Raw genomic sequence first — 21260 nt, forward strand, 5'->3', positions numbered from 1 at the left:
TTAAATTAAATTAAATTTAAATAGCTATGTGCAGGTAATGTCTACCATATTGGACAGTGCAGCTCCAGGATCTCTCACATAGCTGTCTTCAAAGTTTACTGTGATAAAAATCACCTGACGTGCTTTATTAAAAATATACATTTCCTACCACTAATTCTTGGTATTCTAAATAAAGACCTCAGAACTTATATTTAGCAAGCACTCCAAGTGATTCTGATTCAAATGACTCATGGAATAAAATTTAAATACTGGTTTACACTAAATTGCTGCAAATGCATATTCCTATTTCAGTTTCCTGTATTTGCCCTTTCTGACTGTAATTCCCTATGTTCTGTATTATCATTATCCCTTTTAGTAGCTCCCTAGTAGGATTTCTAATAGTTCATCAATTTTCTCAATTATATGCTGTGTTTGAAAAAAGCTAAGCATATTACAGTTATATCTAAAATGAAAACTAAAAGGTTCAGCAGACTTTCTTAAGAATAATGCCTAGTTTTGTTGAATTATCTCTGAGAAATTAATTTTGACTTCTTAAATGCCATTTTTTACTTTTTAAATTTTTTTAAAGTTTATTTACTGTTCAGTATTGACTAATAAGCTCACTGGACAATTGACTTCTGATTTAGAAGGCATTGCTGAATACTGTTTATCAAACAGATATTTGTTACTGTTAAATATTAGAGTCTATCATTATGTGGTTCTTTGAATTACTGAACCCACTCAGTAAAATCACAAAACATATAAACACTTTTAAATATTTAGCACACCAAAAGTATCTATACAATAAAACCACTGAATGTTAATGCTGATTAAGGCTTCAGAAATTATGTAGTCCAACATCTTCATTTCACAAGAAGATCTAGTGAATTTCCCGAAGTAATACAAGCATATCTAGACTTTCCCCAACACTTTGACCATATCACTATAGCATCCCAATTTTCTATATCTCTTATTTATTCAACAATACTGAATGTTTGCTATATGTCGGCCCTGTTTTATCACTGAGCAAAAGAGACGATGTGAAATTTACATTTAAGTGGGGTAAGAGTATTTTGATAATTTTCAGTGGTGTAATATTTCTTTTTTAAATTATCCAATCTCTTTTACTGCAGAAATGGAAAGGGCCATAAGGTCAAGCAACTTAGTTGTATATGTATACAGGCAAAATTGTTTCCCAAATTGAAATTCTGCTAATCATCACCCTTTATTCAGGAATAACATAAAACAATTGTGTAGTTAATGCAATGCCTCAAATATTTACATCAGTTCTATAGTAATTTAGTTTCTAAAATATTTTGTATATAATAATATATGCTTATTTAATAATCAAAGTATCCATTTGTTCTTAGTTTATTATGACTATAACTTACTCTAAACCGTAAGGTTTTAAAAACAATTTTACCTAGAGTCTGTCATACAGAGTGAAGTAAGTCAGAAAGAGAAAAACAAATACCGTATGCTAACACATGTATATGGAATCAAAAAAAAAAAAAAAAAAAAGGTCATGAAGAACCTAGAGGCAAGACGGGAATAAAGACACAGACCTACCAGAGAATGGACTTGAGGACATGGGGAGGGGGAAGGGTAAGCTGGGACAAAGTGAGAGAGTGGCATGGACATATATACACTACCAAATGTAAAATCAATAGCTAGTGGGACATGACACTTTTTGACCTATGGTTTTCTCAGGGTATATGCCCAGTAGTGGGATTGCTGGGTCGTATGGTAGTTCTATTTGTAGTTTTTTAAGGAACCTCCATACTGTTCTCCATAGTGGCTGTATCAATTTACATTCCCACCAACAGTGCAAGAGTGTTCCCTTTCCTCCACACCCTCTCCAGCATTTATTGTTTCTAGATTTTTTGATGATGGCCATTCTGACCGGTGTGAGATGATATCTCATTGTAGTTTTGATTTGCATTTCTCTAATGTTCATTGCAGCTCTATTTACAATAGCCAGGACCTGGAAGCAACCTAAATGTCCATCGACAGATGAATGGATAAAGAAGATGTGCATTGCAGCTCTATTTACAATAGCCAGGACCTGGAAGCAACCTAAATGTCCATCGACAGATGAATGGATAAAGAAGATGTGGCACATATATACAATGGAATATTACTCAGCCGTAAAAAGAAATGAAATGGAGGTATTTGTAATGAGGTGGATGGAGTTAGAGTCTGTCATACAGAGTGAAGTAAGTCAGAAAGAGAAAAACAAATACAGTATGCTAACACATATATACGGAATCTAAGGAAAAAAAAAAAAAAAAAAAAAAAAAGGCCATGAAGAACCTAGTGGCAAGACGGGAATAAAGACACAGACCTACTAGAGAATGGACTTGAGGATATGGGGAGGGGGTGGGGTGAGATGTGACAGGGTAAGAGAGTGTCATGGACATATATACACTACCAAATGTAAAATAGATAGCTAGTGGGAAGCAGCCGCATAGCACAGGGAGATCAGCTCGGTGCTTTGTGACCACCTAGAGGGGTGGGATGGGGAGGGTGGGAGGGAGGGAGATGCAAGAGGGAAGAGAAATGGGAACATATTGTATATGTATAACTGATTCACTTTGTTATAAAGCAGAAGCTAACACACTATTGTAAGGCAATTATACTTCAATAAAGATGTTTAAAAAAAAAAAAAAAAAAAAAATAGCTAGTGGGAAGCAGCCGCATAGCACAGGGAGATCAGCTCCGTGCTTTGTGACCACCTAGAGGGGTGGGATAGGGAGGGTGGGAGGGAGGGAGACGCAAGAGGGAAGAGATATGGGGATATATGTGTATGTATAGCTGATTCACTTTGTTATAAAGCAGAAACTAACACACCATTGTAAAGCAATTATACTCCAATAAAGATGTTAAAATTTTTTTTAAATAAATAAATAAAAACAATTTTACTTCTTGACATTCTTCAATAGATATCACTTACATACTCCTGCCAATAGGTAGGCCATTTTTGTCTTGTTATAGATCCAACAACTTCCAATGCTTCCACAGCGCTCAGTATCCCGAAGGATGCAAGAAGTTTCTCCTACTGTTTTAAAAATTACTGGTCCAGGTATAGTCCCTATGAAAAACGCAATGATTGTAAATTCACCATGAAAACACTGTAGGTTGGGATCAGAATGATTTTTATCCTAAACATAAACTTATATATTTAGTCATCATCACTGTAAACATATCATTTAAAGTTATCTAAGAAGTTGCTTATCAATAGGATTGTTAAAAACTGAAAACGTAATTGAGTGTTTTCGAAAATCCTTATCCCTGTAGATACAAAAAAAGCTAGCAGATTTTCATCTTCTTAGAATGATATGCATGTTGTTATTTAGTTGATGTCTCAACATTTTGGTTAATTTCTAAATGAAAAACAGGAGAAAGTATTTAAAACAGAGATACTAAATATTGATTTTGTGAACTCAATATACCTCCTAAGATTTCAAATTGTGAAATTTTCAATGACTGAAAATTTAGTTTTGAAATGCAATGTATGCCTGTTATGTATCAAGATATTGAGAAAATAACTGAAAATGTAAACGCTTTGGCATGTTTGTAGCAGCCCTAGCTTCAGAAGACCTCATATGCAGCGGAATAGTTGTGTGCTGCCTGAGGGAAATCTCTATATACTCATAGAGACATTTCCTCAGCAACAGTATTGCTTTCAGGTAAAAGTGAATGCAGTCTTAAAAACAAAATAAATAAATAAATGCCACTCCAAAGACATTAGAACTGGGTTTTCAGAACTAACATATCTAATGATTGACCATCTTCCTTAAGAAATTATCGGAGTGCTCATGCCTCATGACTTTTTAATTCCTGTCAAAGACCACTGCCCATCGCCAGATTTCCCAATCTCAGTGAGTGCTGGTACTCTGTGTATAATTGTTCAAAGTGAAAAACCTAGGCCTACTACTCATTTTTTTCTATTTCCCACCATATTTTTTCTAATCCATGATAAACCTCTGTAACACCAACTCCAAATACACCTTGGATAAGTTGATTTCTCTTTTTCATTACAACCTCCAGAATCCAATTTAATATAACTCTGACTTAGACTTCAGCAAAAGCCTCCTTTTTCTTTTCCTCCACATTTATCTTTGATAAATATTTCTCCCTCCAGCAGCAGAGTTATCTTTTAAATGTAAATCAGATAATATCTACCCTCTGCTTAAATTCTCTGATGGCAAAACCCTGAAAGATCTAGAGACAGTTGTATCTAAAATATCATCACCTTATTCCACCCTCTCCCATTCAAAAATGCATCAGCCTCACTGGCTTCCTTTCTGAGGTAGGAAAATGTGCACTTGCTATTTCTTATGCTCCTTCCTCCATTAAGAATGCATCCTTATCCACTGGATCACTTTTGACCATAAAAATATGCTCTAATTTTTCTCAATTAAAACAGCTAATTTAAACCCTGCATATTGATCTAGCTATAGAACAATTTCTCTGATCCCCATTAGAGCCACACTTCAATTTTTCTACATTCTTGACTCCATTTATCATATGGCTTTCAGTCTTCAATCCAGTCTAATCTTGTTTCCTTACCCCACCGATAATTTTAATCAACTTCTTGAATCAGAGGTCCTAATATAGTCATAATGTGGATTTGAAAGCTATTTTTTGCATTTTAAGAAAGCCTGAAGTACACAGTGCATCACCCTCAGCAAAACCAATTTGTTCTTTGGATATAAATCTTTTAAAACATCAGATTCAGTGTCTTTGGTAATGAGAAATTTTTAAAGCACTAGTCTAGGTTAATGTCTCAAACATGCAAGCAATGTAAAATATAGTTTCTGTGCTTATATGTGCTTTGTTTCAGCTTACCAAACCACTTGTATAAGCTTGAAGAATATACTTCTGATCAAAAAGATTCTCTTCTAACTGAATATAATATTAATGCATATTATATATGACAGGATAGGCTTTACATTAAGTATTATCTTTTTACACTAAGTATTGTCTCCTAAATTCTGTAAAGCAGCTCCTCCATTCACTTGTTTTGTGTGTTTATCATAATTATTCATTTGAAATTCTAAATATACATGTTCACACATGTATAAATCAAAAAAGAAACAATTCAATTCAATGTAATAATAGATTGCCAAAAGTCCATACCAAATATTCTCAAAATCACAAAGGTCACACCCATGGCCAGAGAACGTTGTTTGTCAGATACAATCCTGCAAGCAAACAGCAATGATATCATGAAAACATCATTATTATTAGCCGTAGAGAATGTCTGCTAGGTTCAGGGGTAATTTTTTTCCCTGTGCATCCATTAGACTAAGGATCTTTGGCCAGTTGACAGAGTGCAATCTGGGTGAATTAACTGCAACTCTTCCCATTTTTCCATATTCTGCCCCCTGCCAACCAATTCCAAAGCTACTTGCGCTTCACTAGGAGGAAGCATTTATGGCCCAAACTCTCTGCCCCAGCCTTGGCTGAAAAAAATTTAGCACTACCTTTCATACTTCTCATTCTTCATTCTGTGGTGCACATCCATTGTTTCAGATTTCTTCCTTTTGTCCCTGTGAAACTTACTCTCTACCTTTCTCTACCTTGCTCTCTGCCTTGGGAGGCTGACCTAAATGGACTACATCAATAGGCTCTCTTGCCTCTGGCTACTGATTGGGTTATGCCAATAGGGTGCTCCAGAGTGAGAAAGGAAAGTGAAGTCAAGGTCTTCATTCCCAGACTCCCTCTCTGCAGTTACCCAAGTTGACTGGGTCACTAGGCAAAGCAGTACCCTCTACAGGTCTCTCTTCTTCCTACCCTTGTTTCCCTTTGGGTGTTGGGTAGTAACAGACCTGAAGTATTGCACTATACTTTGGGATTCCTTATACCCTGCCTGCATTTTAAATAGCCACTTTATTCAACCTTACTTGAATTGTCCTAATTTGAGGGTGCCTCTGACTTTTACCCTCACTATTCAAAAGTTAAAATAAATAAGAAATAACTTTCTCAAATATAAAGAATGAAGATTTCTGTATTTTGTATTGGTCAAGTATTTGTTTTAAAAAGAAAAATAATGTATAAACATCACATATTAGTATTTTGGAAAATAAACTAAAATACAACAAAAAATAATCAACCATTGAACATTTTAGAAAGTAAAGAACTAAAAGTTACATTTTAAATGGATATTTTTAAATAAATCCTATGCTTACCCTTTATTTCCTTGTTCCAGAACTTGAATAATAAACAAGTATGACCAATATTGTCATCCAAAATGACTCAATTTATTAAAATGTAGCATATGTTCAGTATTTTATGACTATTTTGTAAAAAGTGAGATAATTCCACCTGTATCAACCTGGTAAAAATATATGTTCTTTCCTCAAATATTTACTACTAGGAAATGAAAACATATTTACCAATTCTTAAAAGATAATGATGTTTTTAAATGAAAAATAATTTAACTTTTATTATGAGCAGATTCATTAAAGACATATAAAGGAAGTAAAGTGTCACATTTTAGAACCACACTTTAGGATAAAGTTTTTGGTATAAAATAGAAATGTGGGTCATATGCCTAACTAAAATTGAGTATTCTGCTTCATTTAGCATAAGCAGTTTTTTTATATGCAGTATGATAATGGTGTTCTCTGAAGTATATAAAGAGCTAACAATAACTCATAATTATTAACAAATATTTATGTATCTTCAGTTTGATTATAACCTTCTTTCTGATATACAAGAGAAGATGAAAAGATGAATGATTCTCATAATTTTCCAAAATCAGTTAAATGAACAGCAAAACAAGAAATAATATTCATAAAACACAATTTTTTAGTGAAAAACATTACTATGTTTTAAGAATAAAGTAAATTTTTTTGGTATTTTGTCTAAGGAGTAAGGCTATGATGGTATGGTTTAAGAATTTCATGGAATAAACAAAATATTGGTTAGTACTCTTCCAAGATGTAAAAGACAGCTTCCAATATCTCTCATGACTTCTAAATATATATTTTCAGTCCATATCTTTCTTGAGTTCTAGACTTAAGTTCCTATCACACACAAAAGTTGCTCTTCCCCTGGTGCTCCCTGTCACAAGAAATGGAATCATCACCCATGCAGTTTTCAAGCCCAAAACCTGGAAAGAGGCATGCTTGAAAGAGTATTCTTTTCCTCATTCACCACAGACAATCAATAATAAAATACTGTGATTTTTATAAATAACTTTTTATATCTCTCTCTGATTTTCTTCATCTCTAATTCCACTGGCCTATTCCAAGCATGTATTTTTTGCCTGAAGAAAATAAAACAATTTCCTAACTTATCTGCCAACAACCATTTTTATCCCTGCAGTCCACTCTCCACATACAGCCACAGTGATTTTTTTAAGGTAAAATTCTGATTATTTCACTAACCCACTAGGAACCTTCAATGGCTCATCAGTCTCATTGCATGCCACCTCACACCTTTTGCCTTTACCACCCTCTTTGTTTACGACATTCTATCATACAACACTCTTATATAGCTATTTCTTGCACTCAGAGTCAGAGTCTTTGCATACGTTGTTCCCACTGTGTGAAATTCTCATCCCCCATATTTTAGGGCTTAGCTTAAATGCGATTTCTTTAAGGACACCCTCTCTGAATCCTCAGAGAGGGGATTTAGATTTAGATTGTCCCATAATTCTCTCTTGGCAAGCTTCTACATTTTCTTTGCAGTATGTTTTAATATTACAATTGAAAACTTATTAGTGAAACTACTTTTTTTTTTTTTTTTTTCTATCTTGCCACCCTCCAAAGTCCATCAGAGAAGCAGGAATCTGGTCACTTCTGTTCCTCTTTTATTTCACCTTTTTCTCTTAAAGTGCTCATCCACCGTCTTGTTTAAATCCATGGTAACTATCACAGGTGAGAATACATACACATATTAAAATAATGATGGATGGGGGCTTCCCTGGTGGCGCAGTGGTTAAGAATCTGCCTGCCAGTGCAGGGGACACTGTTTGATCCCTGGTCCGGGAGGATCCCACATGCTGCAGAGCGGCTGGGCCTGTGCGCCACAACTACTGAGCCTGCACTCTAGAGCCCATGTGCCACAAGAAATAAAAAAAAATAATAATAATAATTAATTAATTAAATAATGAGGGATGGAAGGGAAAGAAATGAAGAACTAATTTTTCTTAATGATCACCTTGATGGAGCGAGAACTGACAAATCATGATATGGATACTTTTCTGTTTAGACTTAAGCCTCACACAGCTTCAGATTTCATCAGAATTCTCCAGAGGAAAAAGAATGGTGTCATTCTTGGCCCCATTTGGTCACCAGAAACTATGCCAGTTTGCTTGCCCCCTAGTGTGACACTACCTAGACCTAGTCCATGTTGTCAGCACCTAGCCCTCATCAAGAATTGACAAGAATGTCAGGGACAGCTTTAGATCCCTATTTCATCTCTAAAAGCTTCTGCTCTCTCTGGAATTTTAATCCCTCTAGTCCTCTGCCACTTTGTGCCTTTAAATATATGATTTTTAATTTAACCCAGCTTTTCTAATTATCCTCTGTAGGAGCATTGGCCTGCAATGCTATTCCATCCTACACCACTTCCATGACATTATCACTTGATAATGATTTCACAATTTATGTATTTGGCTTTGACTTTTATTGTACTTTTAAAGAAATTAAACTGTTGAATTTGAAGTATGATTATATTTTGGAAAGCTATACAAAGAGCACATGCTGGAGAGACATGCTTGCTTATACCCCTGCTCTCATCTACTCTCATTTCTATCCCACACCTTTAGGTTATCATTTTCATCACTTTCTTGTTTATACCTTCACAGTGTTTCTTTATGAAAATACAAATGATTATAAATGCATACCGCTATACTCTCTTTTTTCTTCAGAGGAAGTAGCAAACTATTGGGTCGGCCAAAAAGTTTGTTCAGGTTTTCTGTAACATCTCATGGAAAAACCTGAATGAACTTTTTGGTGAACCCAATATACTGACTGTTCTGTACCGGATTTTTTCATGTTACAATATATTCTTAAGATCCCCTCCGATATGAACATAGAGCTCCTCCCTATTTGTTTTCACTTTCATTATATTACATTGTGCAAAAATGAAATCATCTACTCAACCTGTCTGTTACTCTTTCACACTTAGTTTTTTCCCAGTGTTTGTTGTTTCATGTATATATTAAATACACAATATGTGGTTGTATGTAATATAGATAGCCTTACGGATGTAAATATATTTTTTTGCAGGATATCTGCAAAAAGGATTTCAAGAAGTACAAGTGCTGGCATAAAGGGTAAACATATCTGCAATTTTTTTAAGTACTAAAGATACTCTTTTCATCAGAGTTGCACCATTTTGTGCTCTTTCAAGCAATATACGAAAGTACTTTTTTCTATACAGCCACATAAACAGATCTATTATCAATGTTTTATTCCTGTCAACTAGGTACATAAGAAATACTATCACATACAAATTTTAAATTCTATGACCTTTGCTGTAGATATGGCTGAACATCCTTTCATATTTGTATTTGTATTTTGTTGTCTTTGATGCTTTTCCACTTTTCTATTGGGATGTTAATCTTAGGAGAGCTTTACTTATTAGAGGAATATACTTATTATATTCTATAATCTTTTATAGAATATGAGTTGCATAAATTCATTGTTGCTTCGCTTTTGACTTTGCTTATTATTTTTAATTTTATGGAGTAAAATTTATCAGTCTTTCCCTTATGACTTCTAGATTTTTTTTTAAAGAAATTCACGTTCTTTTATTTATTTATTTATGACTGTGTTGAGTCTTCGTTTCTGTGTGAGGGCTTTCTCTAGTTGCGGCAAGTGGGGACCACTCTTCATCGTGGTGCGCGGGCCTCTCACCGTCGCGGCCTCTCTTGTTGCGGAGCACAGGCTCCAGACGCGCAGGCTCAGTAATTGTGGCTCACGGGCCCAGTTGCTCCGTGGCATGTGGGATCTTCCCAGACCAGGGCTCGAACCCGTGTCCCCTGCATTGGCAGGCAGATTCTCAACCACTGCGCCACCAGGGAAGCCCAACTTCTAGATTTTTTAGTCACAGTTACAAATAGCTTCCCCTTTTAAAAATAATAATGAAATTAGCTGATATTTTTACCACTTGTATTATTTAATTTTTTTACATTTAAATCTTTGTCCCATTTGAATTTTTCCTGGTGTATCATATGGGCTCTGGATATAATTTTTTCCCCAAAGTCTATCCCCATTTTACCCAAACCACTTTCTTAAAAGTCCATTTTTGATGCACTTATTTAGAATTTTACTTCCATTATATTAAATTCCTATATGAGTTGAGATCTGTTTCTAGACTTAATGTCAGTCTATTCATAAATCAATATTATATTTCTTCAGTGTTGAGACTTTATGGTGCATTTTAGCTTATGAGGCTAAGCCTCTGTTATTGTGTTTCTTTGTTTCAGATTCCCAAGCTACTCTTGCTTATTTTTCCATAAAAACTTTAGAATCAGGTTTTATAGTTCAATAATTCCATTAGTATTTTCATTATCACATTAAAATTATGAATTAAGTTAAGGAGAACTGATATATTGGTGGTGTTAGGTCTTCCTAGTCAATAATATGAGATATATCTTTTCAAATTGTTCAAGTCAGTTTTTGTGACATTCAAGTGTGTTTCATTTTATTTTGAAACTATTTTTATTTTGAGATTATTACTTATTTTGAAACTCACAGGTAGTTGTAAAAATAGTACAAAGCATCATGTGTACCCTCACCCAGCATCCCTAACTGGTGAAATCTTATATAACTGTAATATAATATTAAAACCAGGAAACTGACATTGGCTTACTGCTGTTAACCAGACTACAGACCTTATTTTGTTTTTATTTTTCAGTTAATATACGTTAAATTTTTTTAACTGAATTTGTTTGTGTGTGAGTGTGTGTGTGTATAGCTCAATATATCTGCTATTTTTTATACGCTGTTACCTTACCAAATAGTTAGCTAAATGTACTGGCTATTATTTCTTTTTTTCTTTTTTTATAAATTTATTTTTGGTTGCATTGGGTCTTCATTGCTGCGTGTGGGCTTTCTCTAGTTGCAGAGAGCGGGGGCTACTCTTCAATGTGGTGGCTTCTCTTGTTGCGGAACACAGGCTCTAGGCACATGGGCTTCAGTAGTTGTGGCATGGGGCCTCAGTAGTTGTGGCTCACGGGCTTAGTTGCTCTGCGGCATGTGGGATCTTCCCAGACCAGGGCTCGAACCCGTGTCTCCTGCATTGGCAGGCGGATTCTTAACCACTCTGCCACCAGGGAAGTCCTATTATTTCTAATACAATGTAAAAAAAACTGGTAATATTGCTCTAGGAAGTTTTACTGTGACTGGGTAGACAAATACTGGAGTTCAAATGTCACCAAAAGTGAAGGATCCTATGTTTAACATACCTTTCAATCAGGACCTCTTGAAAGACTATACTCTAGGGTAAAAGACAATCTGAAAATTGATAAGGTCTTTTAAAAACTTAAACCTCTCCTTAAATCAGCTAAATTCCTGCTTGGTTTACAGGGAACTGTTCATATTCTACCTTCCTTAATAAAGCTATTGTAAAATATTTTTGGAGTTATTAATGTTCAGAGTCTCTATTACTTTTAGTACACAAAATCTCACATGATTAAAAATAATTATAGGAGTTATAAGAGACAGAGTCAAGAGAAAAAAAATGAAATTTAAATAGTACTATAGAATATTCAGATACTAGATATCTGACAGACATTTTAAATTTAGAGGATTAATATGTCCAAGAAAACAGATGACAAGATAGAGAATATTATCAGAGAACTAGAATCTATTAAAAAGAAATAAAATTCTATAACAGAAAAGTACACTAATTATAATGAACTCATAGGTGAATTTAACAACTAATTAGACATAGGGGATGGTAGAATTAGTAAACTAGAGTACAGGTAACTGGAAAAGCAGGTGGAAATATTATTAATACATAAGAGTAGAGATCAGTGAAAAAACTTTAGTCTGAAGCACAGAGCATAAAAGCAAATGAAAACAGAAAGTAAAAAAGAATAAAAGATACATGGATATAGTGAAAGGTTTACAATATGTGTAACTGATATCCAAAAGGTGAGTAGATAAGGAATGGAGCAGAAGCAATATCTGAAGGAAGAATAGTTAAGTATTTTCCAAAACCAATGAAAGATACTGTGGTAAATAATCACTCAACATGGCTTATCATTGGTTCCTCTTTTCCCCCGATACATGCTTGTTGCTCCTGACATCAAGAGATGGAATCTAATCACCCTCTTTTTGAAACATGACTTTTTTGACAAATAGAATGCAGAAGAGTGACATTCTTGGACTTTCAGCCTAGGTCTAATGAAGCCTTGCAGTTTATGCCTTGTACCTTATGCCTGGGTCTCTTAGAACACTAAAACTTGGGATGTTCCCTTTTGGAATTCTTGCACTTTGTTAGCAGACGTTTAAGTTACATAAAGAAGCCTCTATGACCAATCAACAGCCCCACCTAGGCTCCTAGCAAAATTTAGCCTAAATTGTCAGCCATCTAGGAAATCTAACCCAGTCATGCTATCAGGTAACTCAAATGTTATGTGCCATCTGACCACAAGCTCAAGAGAAACCTTAAGCAAGAACTACCCTGTTGAGCCCAGTCAACTCACAGAACCATGAAAGATAAGGATAAATTGTTGTTGTTAAGTGATTAAATTTGGGATGGTTTGTTACTGTTATGGACTGATTTCTGTTCCCTCCAAAATTTATATGCCAAAATTCTAACTCCCAGTACTTTGGAATGCCATCATATTGGATACAGGGTTTTACAGAGGTAATTAAGTTAAAATGAGGTCAGTTGGGTAGGCCCTAATCCAGTATAACTGGTGTCATTATAAGAAGAAAAAATATGGACACAGACATTCACAGAGTGAAGACAATGTGAAGACTCAGGAAAAGATAGCCATCTACAAGCCAAGGATATCTGGAACAGACCCTGCCTTCATAGCCATCAGAAGGAACCAACCCTGCACCAACTGTACACTTCTAAATGACACATGGCTTAAATGAAAAATACATTGAAAGGCATATTTGAATTGAAAGTATGAGTAAAAATATATATCAAGACTTCTGGGATGCAGCTAAATTTATACTTGGATAGAAAAGGCATATATACCAATAGACAGAAGATATAGGTGAATAAAATAAAAATACTAAAAACATAGAAGTAAAATGATAGAAATTATAAAAATAAAAGCAGAAAGATTTGTTAGTCACACACACACACACACACACACACACACACACACAGACATTCAATTTTTAATTTAAAACATTCTCACAAAGAAATTCTAGGCCCAGGTACATGACAAGTGAGTTCTTCCAAAGATTCAATTTAAAAATAATATCATACCTCCATAAATTAGTCCAGATATTAAGAGAAGAGGAAATATTTCTCAACTTATTTTATGAAACCAGAGTAACACTGATGCCAAAGCCTAACAAGCAATTAATAAGAAGGGAGAATTATAAGGCAACCTTATTCATGAATATAGATGCAAAAATTCTAAACAAAGTATCAGCAAATTGAATCAAGCAACTGACTAAATCCAATTTATTCCTAGAATAAAGTAGAGGTATCATATTGCAATCATTTTAATAGATGCATCAAATGCATTTGATAAATTTTAAAATTTATTAATTAAAAAAAAGTTTTAGTGAACTAGAAATAGAAACAAACTGGCTTATTTTGATAGATGGTACCAGTACCACACTTAAGGGTAAATTTACAGCAAATTTTATATCTAACAATAAAATACCAAAAACCTTCATCTTGATGGGCATAAAAAACAAGTATACCATCACTACTTCTATTCAACACTGTACAGGATATCTTAATCAGTGCAAGAGAAAAAAAATGTATAAGCGTTAGAGAAGAAGAAATAAAAATCATTATTTGCAGATTGTGATTATGTACTGTGGAAAAAGGAACTTCAGAATGTAGTCAGTATTGCTAAGAGAGCTCTTTAAAATGGAGCTGGAAGGCCATTAAGGAAGCAGGGCTTATGCACATCCTCACCAGCTGGAACTATGAACTTCTGAATTGGGCCAAACCACAAATATTCCAAGAACTCTACAAGAAAACCTGCAACCTGTCACAGTAACAAACTTTTCCCTCCCTCTAGTGGTAGCCTTTAGCAACCAATCATGTAAAGATAAAAATAGCTTTGGCTTGCCAGTACCAATCATAATTCTTTTGAAACAACTTTTGCAATCTTGTTGGTTTTTTTGCCTTTATAAACCCCTGTTTTTTATCTCCTCCTTGGAACACATTTTCAACTCTTGCTCAGATCAGTGTCTCCTGAATTGGAATTCTCAAACGCCAAATAACGCCTTTATTTCTTTGCAGCTTTGTTGTGGTGAATTTTGTTCATTATTACATAGAAAATCTGAAGTAATCTACCAACTAACTATTAGAAATTAATATGAACACAGTCGCAGAATACAAGGTCAAAGCAATAAGAATGAATTGCATTTCCTTCATACCAGTAATAAACGACTATTTTATACTAAGTTTATTGTTTTCCAAAGTTATGTATTCATTTGTAGATGGTATTTTGCTGGCACTTTTTTAGATCTGCTATGTCTGGACCTCCTAGGCATTTTGCAAAACTTTTTTCCCATTCTTTCCAAAAATACTCTGCTTTGACTTATCTACCTCGGTCCTACTCCCAGAACTTCCATCTTAAGGTACAACCCTCTCTTCCTGAGCAGAAATATATGCTGGAGATATTTGAGATCTGTCAATCCTGAGACCCTCTCCGCATTCCCTGTTATTCTTTGTAACATCTTTATGAATCTACAAGCTGGTTCCTTGTTCTACTTCAATTTTGGCAATATTTATATGCAATTACAACTCTGTCATTTTTTGTTGATCTCATAATTATACTGAAACAACAGTATATGTGTGCATGTGTGTTTATGTGTGTGTGCATGCATGTTATATTTTATTCTACTTATTGCTCTCTACAGTTACCAGGAGACATGAGAAGATTCAGAACTAGACTTCTAGAATATTACTATGATCTTTCTCATCTCACTGCTGAGAATATTTGCTCAGAAGTTTCACACGAGCTTTAAATAAGGCATGCTCAACATTGTACTGATTATGTTCAATCTGAGCTCTCTCTTCTCCTTGAATTTCTTATCTCAGTTAATGCATTATCATTCATTTAGTTCCCCAGACTGGACAACTGGACATAATTCTAGATTTTTCCACATTGTATACCAGGAACATCAAATTAATAACCTTGCCCTTTGATCCAAACTAAATATTTCTCTATTATGTTCTATTATCTCTATCTCTAAATAGAGATAAATTCTAAACTGGTCTCCTAAGTACCTTCCTTTGTTTCCAGTTTTCCCCTATCAGCTTCATCATCCACACTATCTTCAAACTAATCTATCTAAAACACATATTTGATAACTTTTACTTCTGAGGTTTACTCTTTTCAATGGCTTCCAGGTACATACAGGATAACATCATTCATGTTAACATGTCAAAGAAAGCCTCCCATGACCAGGCCCCTACCAAGCTCAAATCTCCCTGTCCAATTTACAATCATGCTACTCTTGTCATAACAAACTCCTTGCCAAGATATTTCACACATTTTTGCCTCTACTTTTCCTACTAATTTTTCCTGTTAAGAACTTGCCGCCAGTTTGCTTGCATTATGAGAAATCACTTATCTTCACAACTCAAGTTGAAGTGCCACACTGTCTATAAGCATTTCCAAATCATCCTAGATAAAAATGACCATTTTCTCCACTTTGTTCCCAGGTCAATCTGTACAAGCTTTAATCAAGGCATTTCTAAGTACTCCCTGCACTCCTTTTTATGTGTTTTTCTCCCCCTAGTAAACTCTAAGCAGCTTGAAGGCAAGGTCCATATTTTATTAGTTTTTGTAGTTTCAGTGCCAGATCTAGGTGAATAAGTAAAAACCTGCTTCACTGTATTGATATGTTAAAGTTTTGTCTCCCATCTAAACTGCAAGTTCATTGAAGTCAGAGACCATATGTGCCCAACTCAGATTTTTTTGCATATATTTATTCATGTTTTTTAGTCTGTTTTCCTAGGGGACAACAAATTGCTCCTGATGACCTAAAGGTTTATGTTAGCCTTTTGAAAAAAATAATTTGAAAATAATGACCAATTATTCTGCTACTATGATAAAAACAAATGTTAAATATATCTCATATATTCAGGAAGAACAAATGAATAACAAATGTTGGTTTAAGTTAGAATAGTAATAAACTTATGTATTGAAATTCCAAAATTCTAGAAGTTATTTTGTTCCTTTGTTGATGACACTGATGTTTTCTCATAGTCAAACTGGTAATATAGAAGTAAATAGTCAATAAACATCTATAACCAATGAATCAACATTGTAATCACATGTGTTATAATTAAGATTTTTTTCCTATATTTATGAAGTTTTCAGGTGTGTTAAATTAAGTAAATAAATTTAGTTTTAAGTTAAACTAAATGTTATCTATATACATACTTTATGCAAATAAATTAGTTAAAATAGAGAATTAAGCATATACATGAATTTTGAAAATATAACAATTTTCCCCTCTAGCAGTTGCTATCTTGAAACAAAAGCATAAATCATTTACTACAATATTCTAAAACCTTCCTAAACTTGTCTTTCATATGTATTAAATGAATAATGATTATGAATAACATATACACACCGAAGGATGGTCAGGATGCTTGGTATACCAGCAAAAGCAGAAAATACAATTGTAGAAAAGATAAAAGCAACGAACAAAGGTAATTTATAGCACTTTGAATCACATGTCCCACGTCTAGCGTCAATAAAATCACCTTGATTATCTGAGGTTGTTAATCCTTCTTTAATGCAAGAACAATTGTAATATGTCTATGAAAATGAAGACAGGAAACAATCTTTTAGAAATATAGTCATAAGACAAAAACTCTTATAATTGTAAAATAAAAATTAAATCAATAACTGCAGGGAGACTAGGCAGTTTTATTAGTAAATATCCTTATATTAAATCTGCCATTCATAATTTACAAATGAACCACTAATGATAAATAAGATCAAGGTATTTTACCTAACAAAGAATTGTATATGTGTATATATAATTGTAGTTACTTAGGAAAAATTCTATTAACTTAAGAAATTTCACTAAAAATATTTACATTTAATTGTACAAATAATTGTTGGAGAGAGATATAGATTAAGGACAAATAAGGAAAATGTAATGAATAAAGTAGAATTTTAGCTGGGATTTGAAATACGGAGTTACCCAATCGTAGACAGTTTTAGAACTATGCTGCAAAGGCAAGACTTTATTTTGTATGTGATGATAACAGGGCTGTTATCTATTAGGCAGAGTAGGCACAGTGTACCTAGGAATCACAATACTTTCAGAACCAAAAAAAAAAAGGTTTTAATTTTAGTGTCTTTTAAAATCAGAGAAAAAATAAATATCATAATAATGAATATATTATAATGCATCCAGCCTGGATCATATTTGTCTTTATGCCAATGCAGTTGTACATTAAATCAATCTCTCTCTCTCTCTCTTTCTTTTTTTAAGTGAAGGAAAGGGTTTAAAAAGGCAAAAGTGCCTAAAGCCAACATAAGTCATAATGTAGTCCCTAATGGGAACGAATGAAAACTTGGGGTTGTTATGTTATTATGGATAACTCAAGGAAGATGAATAGGTGATATTTTCTAAGAAGAACTAAACAGAGTTGGAGATACAGAGACCAGTTAGCAATTTGTTAATCTATTGAAAAGATTCTAAATTAAATAATAATAATAATTTTAAAAATTCAGTAGAAATATTAAACTAAGTTACCAGTGAAGGAATAAGAGGAAATAAAGATGGCTTGAACCTGGGTGATTCAGAAAATGATGGTACAAAAACCATGTCGTTGTTTAGGGAAGCTGCTAAGTGGTTACTGGATATATTAAACAAAAATAGAAATATCTAAATAGCAAATCATTCATTCTACCATATTTTTTTGGTAATGCCTATGTGCCAAACATCATTCTAGGTATTGTGAAAACATAGTAAGCAATACAATAGAAATCCCTGCCCTCATGTAGGAAATTTTTTACTTGCATGAGATAGGCAATTTTTTTAAAAAAAGAACCTTTAATGGAGCACATGGTGATGAATACTATGGAGGAAAAAATAAAGTAAGGAAAAAAAACAGGGATTATAGGGGTGAATTTAGCATGATCAGGTAATGCTACAATGATACAGTGATATTTGAGCAGAGATTTGAAGAAGGTAAGGGAGTGAGCCATGTGGTTACCTGAAAGAAGTATATTCCAGGTGGGAAAAACAAAACAGAAATTGAAAAGCCTTGGGACTGGAGCTTGCTTGACAAATTCAAAGAAAAGCAAGGAGAAAAATTTGGTTGAATCAGAGTGAACATGAGGGAAACTAAGAGAAAATAAAATTGGAGTAATGAGGGAAGGATTTATATAGAAACTGGTAGGTAATCGCAAGAGCAATTTAAGAACTTCAGTTTTCATTCTTAGTAATGTGAAACCATTAGAGGGATAGATGTATAAATGGCATTTTTTAAAAGATCACTCTAGCTGATACATTGAGGCTACTGAACTGTGCAAGCAAGGGTAAAAGCAGAGAAAACAGTTAAAAAGCTCTTGAAGTAAGATGCAAGTCATTGGTGACTGGGGCCCGGGTATCAGAGAAAATGATGAAGATAGTCAGATCTAGCATGTATTTTGAAAGTAGATTTGAAGGGTCCTAGGGTAAGAATGGTTACCAGAAGGAGAAAGTCATATGGAGAAGGCCTCCCTGAAAGAAATTAAGACTTGCAGGCAAGGGAGGCAGTCAGTCCATGGCTCAGAGAGGGAACCAAGAAAATAAACACAACGACTTCACTTTTTCCCCCCATCTTTCTGACTTTCTATCAAGACTCCTTATTATCATAGTCTATATGAGAATAGATTATATATGATAATAGAACTCTCATCCTATAGTTTGGTCTCTTGGAACAGTGAGGAGGGTAGAGAAGGTGAAAAGTGGATCTGGAGGTCAGAAAAAAGATATTGAGTACAACAAATAATTGCAGACCATAGAACCTAAGATGACTAAGGGGAAAAGTGAAAACGTGAAGAAAGTTTAGTGAACAGATGGTAGGATCACAAGATATTAGGCTCTGGAAGGGCTGAAGAACTGTAGAGTTATATCCAAAGAGATACAACCAAAATGGGAAAAATTATATTAAAATGAAATAGTAAAATATATTCAATTCAAATAATAAAAGAAGATAGATCTAAGTCTACCATATCAATAATTATAATAAATGTCAATTGTCTAAAAACTCCAATTGAAAGACAGACATTAACAGAATTGAGGAAAAAGCAAAAGCTTATTATACCTTGGCTACAGGAGACACTTTAAACATAAAGACAAGAACAGTTGGAAAATAAAATGATAGAAGTAAGATAAACCATGAAAACAGCAAGAAAGCTTACAGTGACTGTTTAATATATAAAACAGACTTCAAGACAAAGAGTATTATCAGAGATAGAAAGGGACATTTTGTAAAGATAAAAGGAACAATTCATCAAGAAGCTGTGACAATTATTAATGTGTATGCACACAATAAGAGGGTCTAAAATACATGAAGTCAAAATAAAGAGAGAAATAGACAACTGTATAATTATATTAAGATATATTTTTCATATATAATGTTCAGGATTTCATATATTATTACAAGGTATGCAAAATGACAAGAATAATTGGCTTAAAATTAGAAGAACAAATATAAGTAGACTACTACAGATAGTAGACTTAATAGCAAGAACTTTAAATAGTTATGATTAATATTTTCCAGAAAATAGAGGGTAAATGGATAAAATATCTTAAATGATGTGGAATTTCACCAGGGACTTGGATTCTACAGAAACATAAATGTTAGAACGGAAAAACACAATGAGTAAACTTACAACCTCAGTAATGGGTTTAACAACAAAGCAGACACGGCAGAACACAGAAATAGTAAGTGGAAGACAGGTCAACAGAAAATATCTACATTTAAACAAACAGATAAAAGGAGATGCAAAATAGAGAAAAGAGCAAAAGAGTATGGGGCACAGTGGAAAGGTCTATTTGTAGTCTGCTGTTAGGCAGAATATTAAGATGGCACCTGGGCTTCCCTGGTGGTGCAGTGGTTGAGAATCTGCCTGCTAATGCAGGGAACACGGGTTCGAGCCCTGGTCTGGGAAGATCCCACATGCTGCGGAGCAACTAGGCCCGTGAGCCACAACTGCTGAGCCTGCGTGTCTGGAGCCTGTGCTCCACAACAGAAGAGGCCGCGACGGTGAGAGGCCCGCGCACCGCGATGAAAAGTGGCCCCCACTTGCCGCCAACTAGAGAAAGCCCTCGCACAGAAACGAAGACCCAACACAGCCAAAAATAAAAATAAATAAATAAAAACATGTCAATTCATTAAAAAAAAAAAAAAAAAAAAAAAAGATGGCACCTAAGATTCCCACCCTGCTATTTTATAAACCTGCAAAATCCCTAGATTGATGTGAATTGGTGGATTTTAATCCCCTTACTAAGTTATGTTACATGGCATAACTGACTTTAAGAAACAGAGGTAAACTTCACCTAATTAGATAATATATAAAAGGAACTGAGCTTTTCCTGAAGTCAGAGAGTCAAAGCATGTCATAAGGGAGATTCTGTTGCTAGCTTTGAAGATGGAAGGAGTCATGTGGCAAAGAATGGGGGTGGCCTCTAAGAGCTAAAATTGGCCCTCAGCAGACAGCTACCAAGGAAATAGGGGCTTCATTTTTTACAGCCCAATGGAACTGAATTTGGCCCAAAATCTGAATGACCTTGGAAGTAGATTTTTTCCCAGAGCCTCCAGAAAGGAATGTATTTCAGCCAACACCCTGATTTCAGTCTGTGAGACTCCGAGCAGAGGAACCAGCAATGCCATATCTAGACTTCTGACCTGTGAGCTAATAAATAGGTATTATTTAAAGACACTAAGGCTGTAGTAGTTTGTTATGCAGCAATATTAAACTAATATTTGGTGCCTCCTCCACAACCAATAAAAGAGGAGAAAGTGAGAGAGAAATAATAGCTGAGAATTTTCCAACTGATAGACATAAATCCATGGACTAAAGATATTCTGTGAAACCCTAGCAAAATAAATATAATGAAAACCGCATCCAGGCATATCAAAGTAAA

At 34.3% G+C, this 21260-nt stretch overlaps 1 protein-coding gene across 1 annotated transcript in view; it reads right to left on the bottom strand.

Annotated features, from left to right (window-relative positions):
- SLCO6A1 (solute carrier organic anion transporter family member 6A1) overlaps positions 1 to 21260 on the bottom strand; it is a 100137-nt gene that overhangs the window by 2689 nt on the left and 76188 nt on the right. Inside the window, exons 10-12 of the mRNA XM_059919083.1 lie at positions 16740 to 16927; positions 5122 to 5186; positions 2933 to 3070 (exon numbers count right to left, since the gene is read on the bottom strand). Of these exons, the coding sequence (XP_059775066.1) occupies positions 2933 to 3070; positions 5122 to 5186; positions 16740 to 16927 (391 nt within the window). The remainder of the gene's footprint in view (positions 1 to 2932; positions 3071 to 5121; positions 5187 to 16739; positions 16928 to 21260) is intronic.

Source organism: Balaenoptera ricei, chromosome 3, assembly GCF_028023285.1.
Source record: "Balaenoptera ricei isolate mBalRic1 chromosome 3, mBalRic1.hap2, whole genome shotgun sequence".
NCBI classification, from domain to species: domain Eukaryota; kingdom Metazoa; phylum Chordata; class Mammalia; order Artiodactyla; family Balaenopteridae; genus Balaenoptera; species Balaenoptera ricei.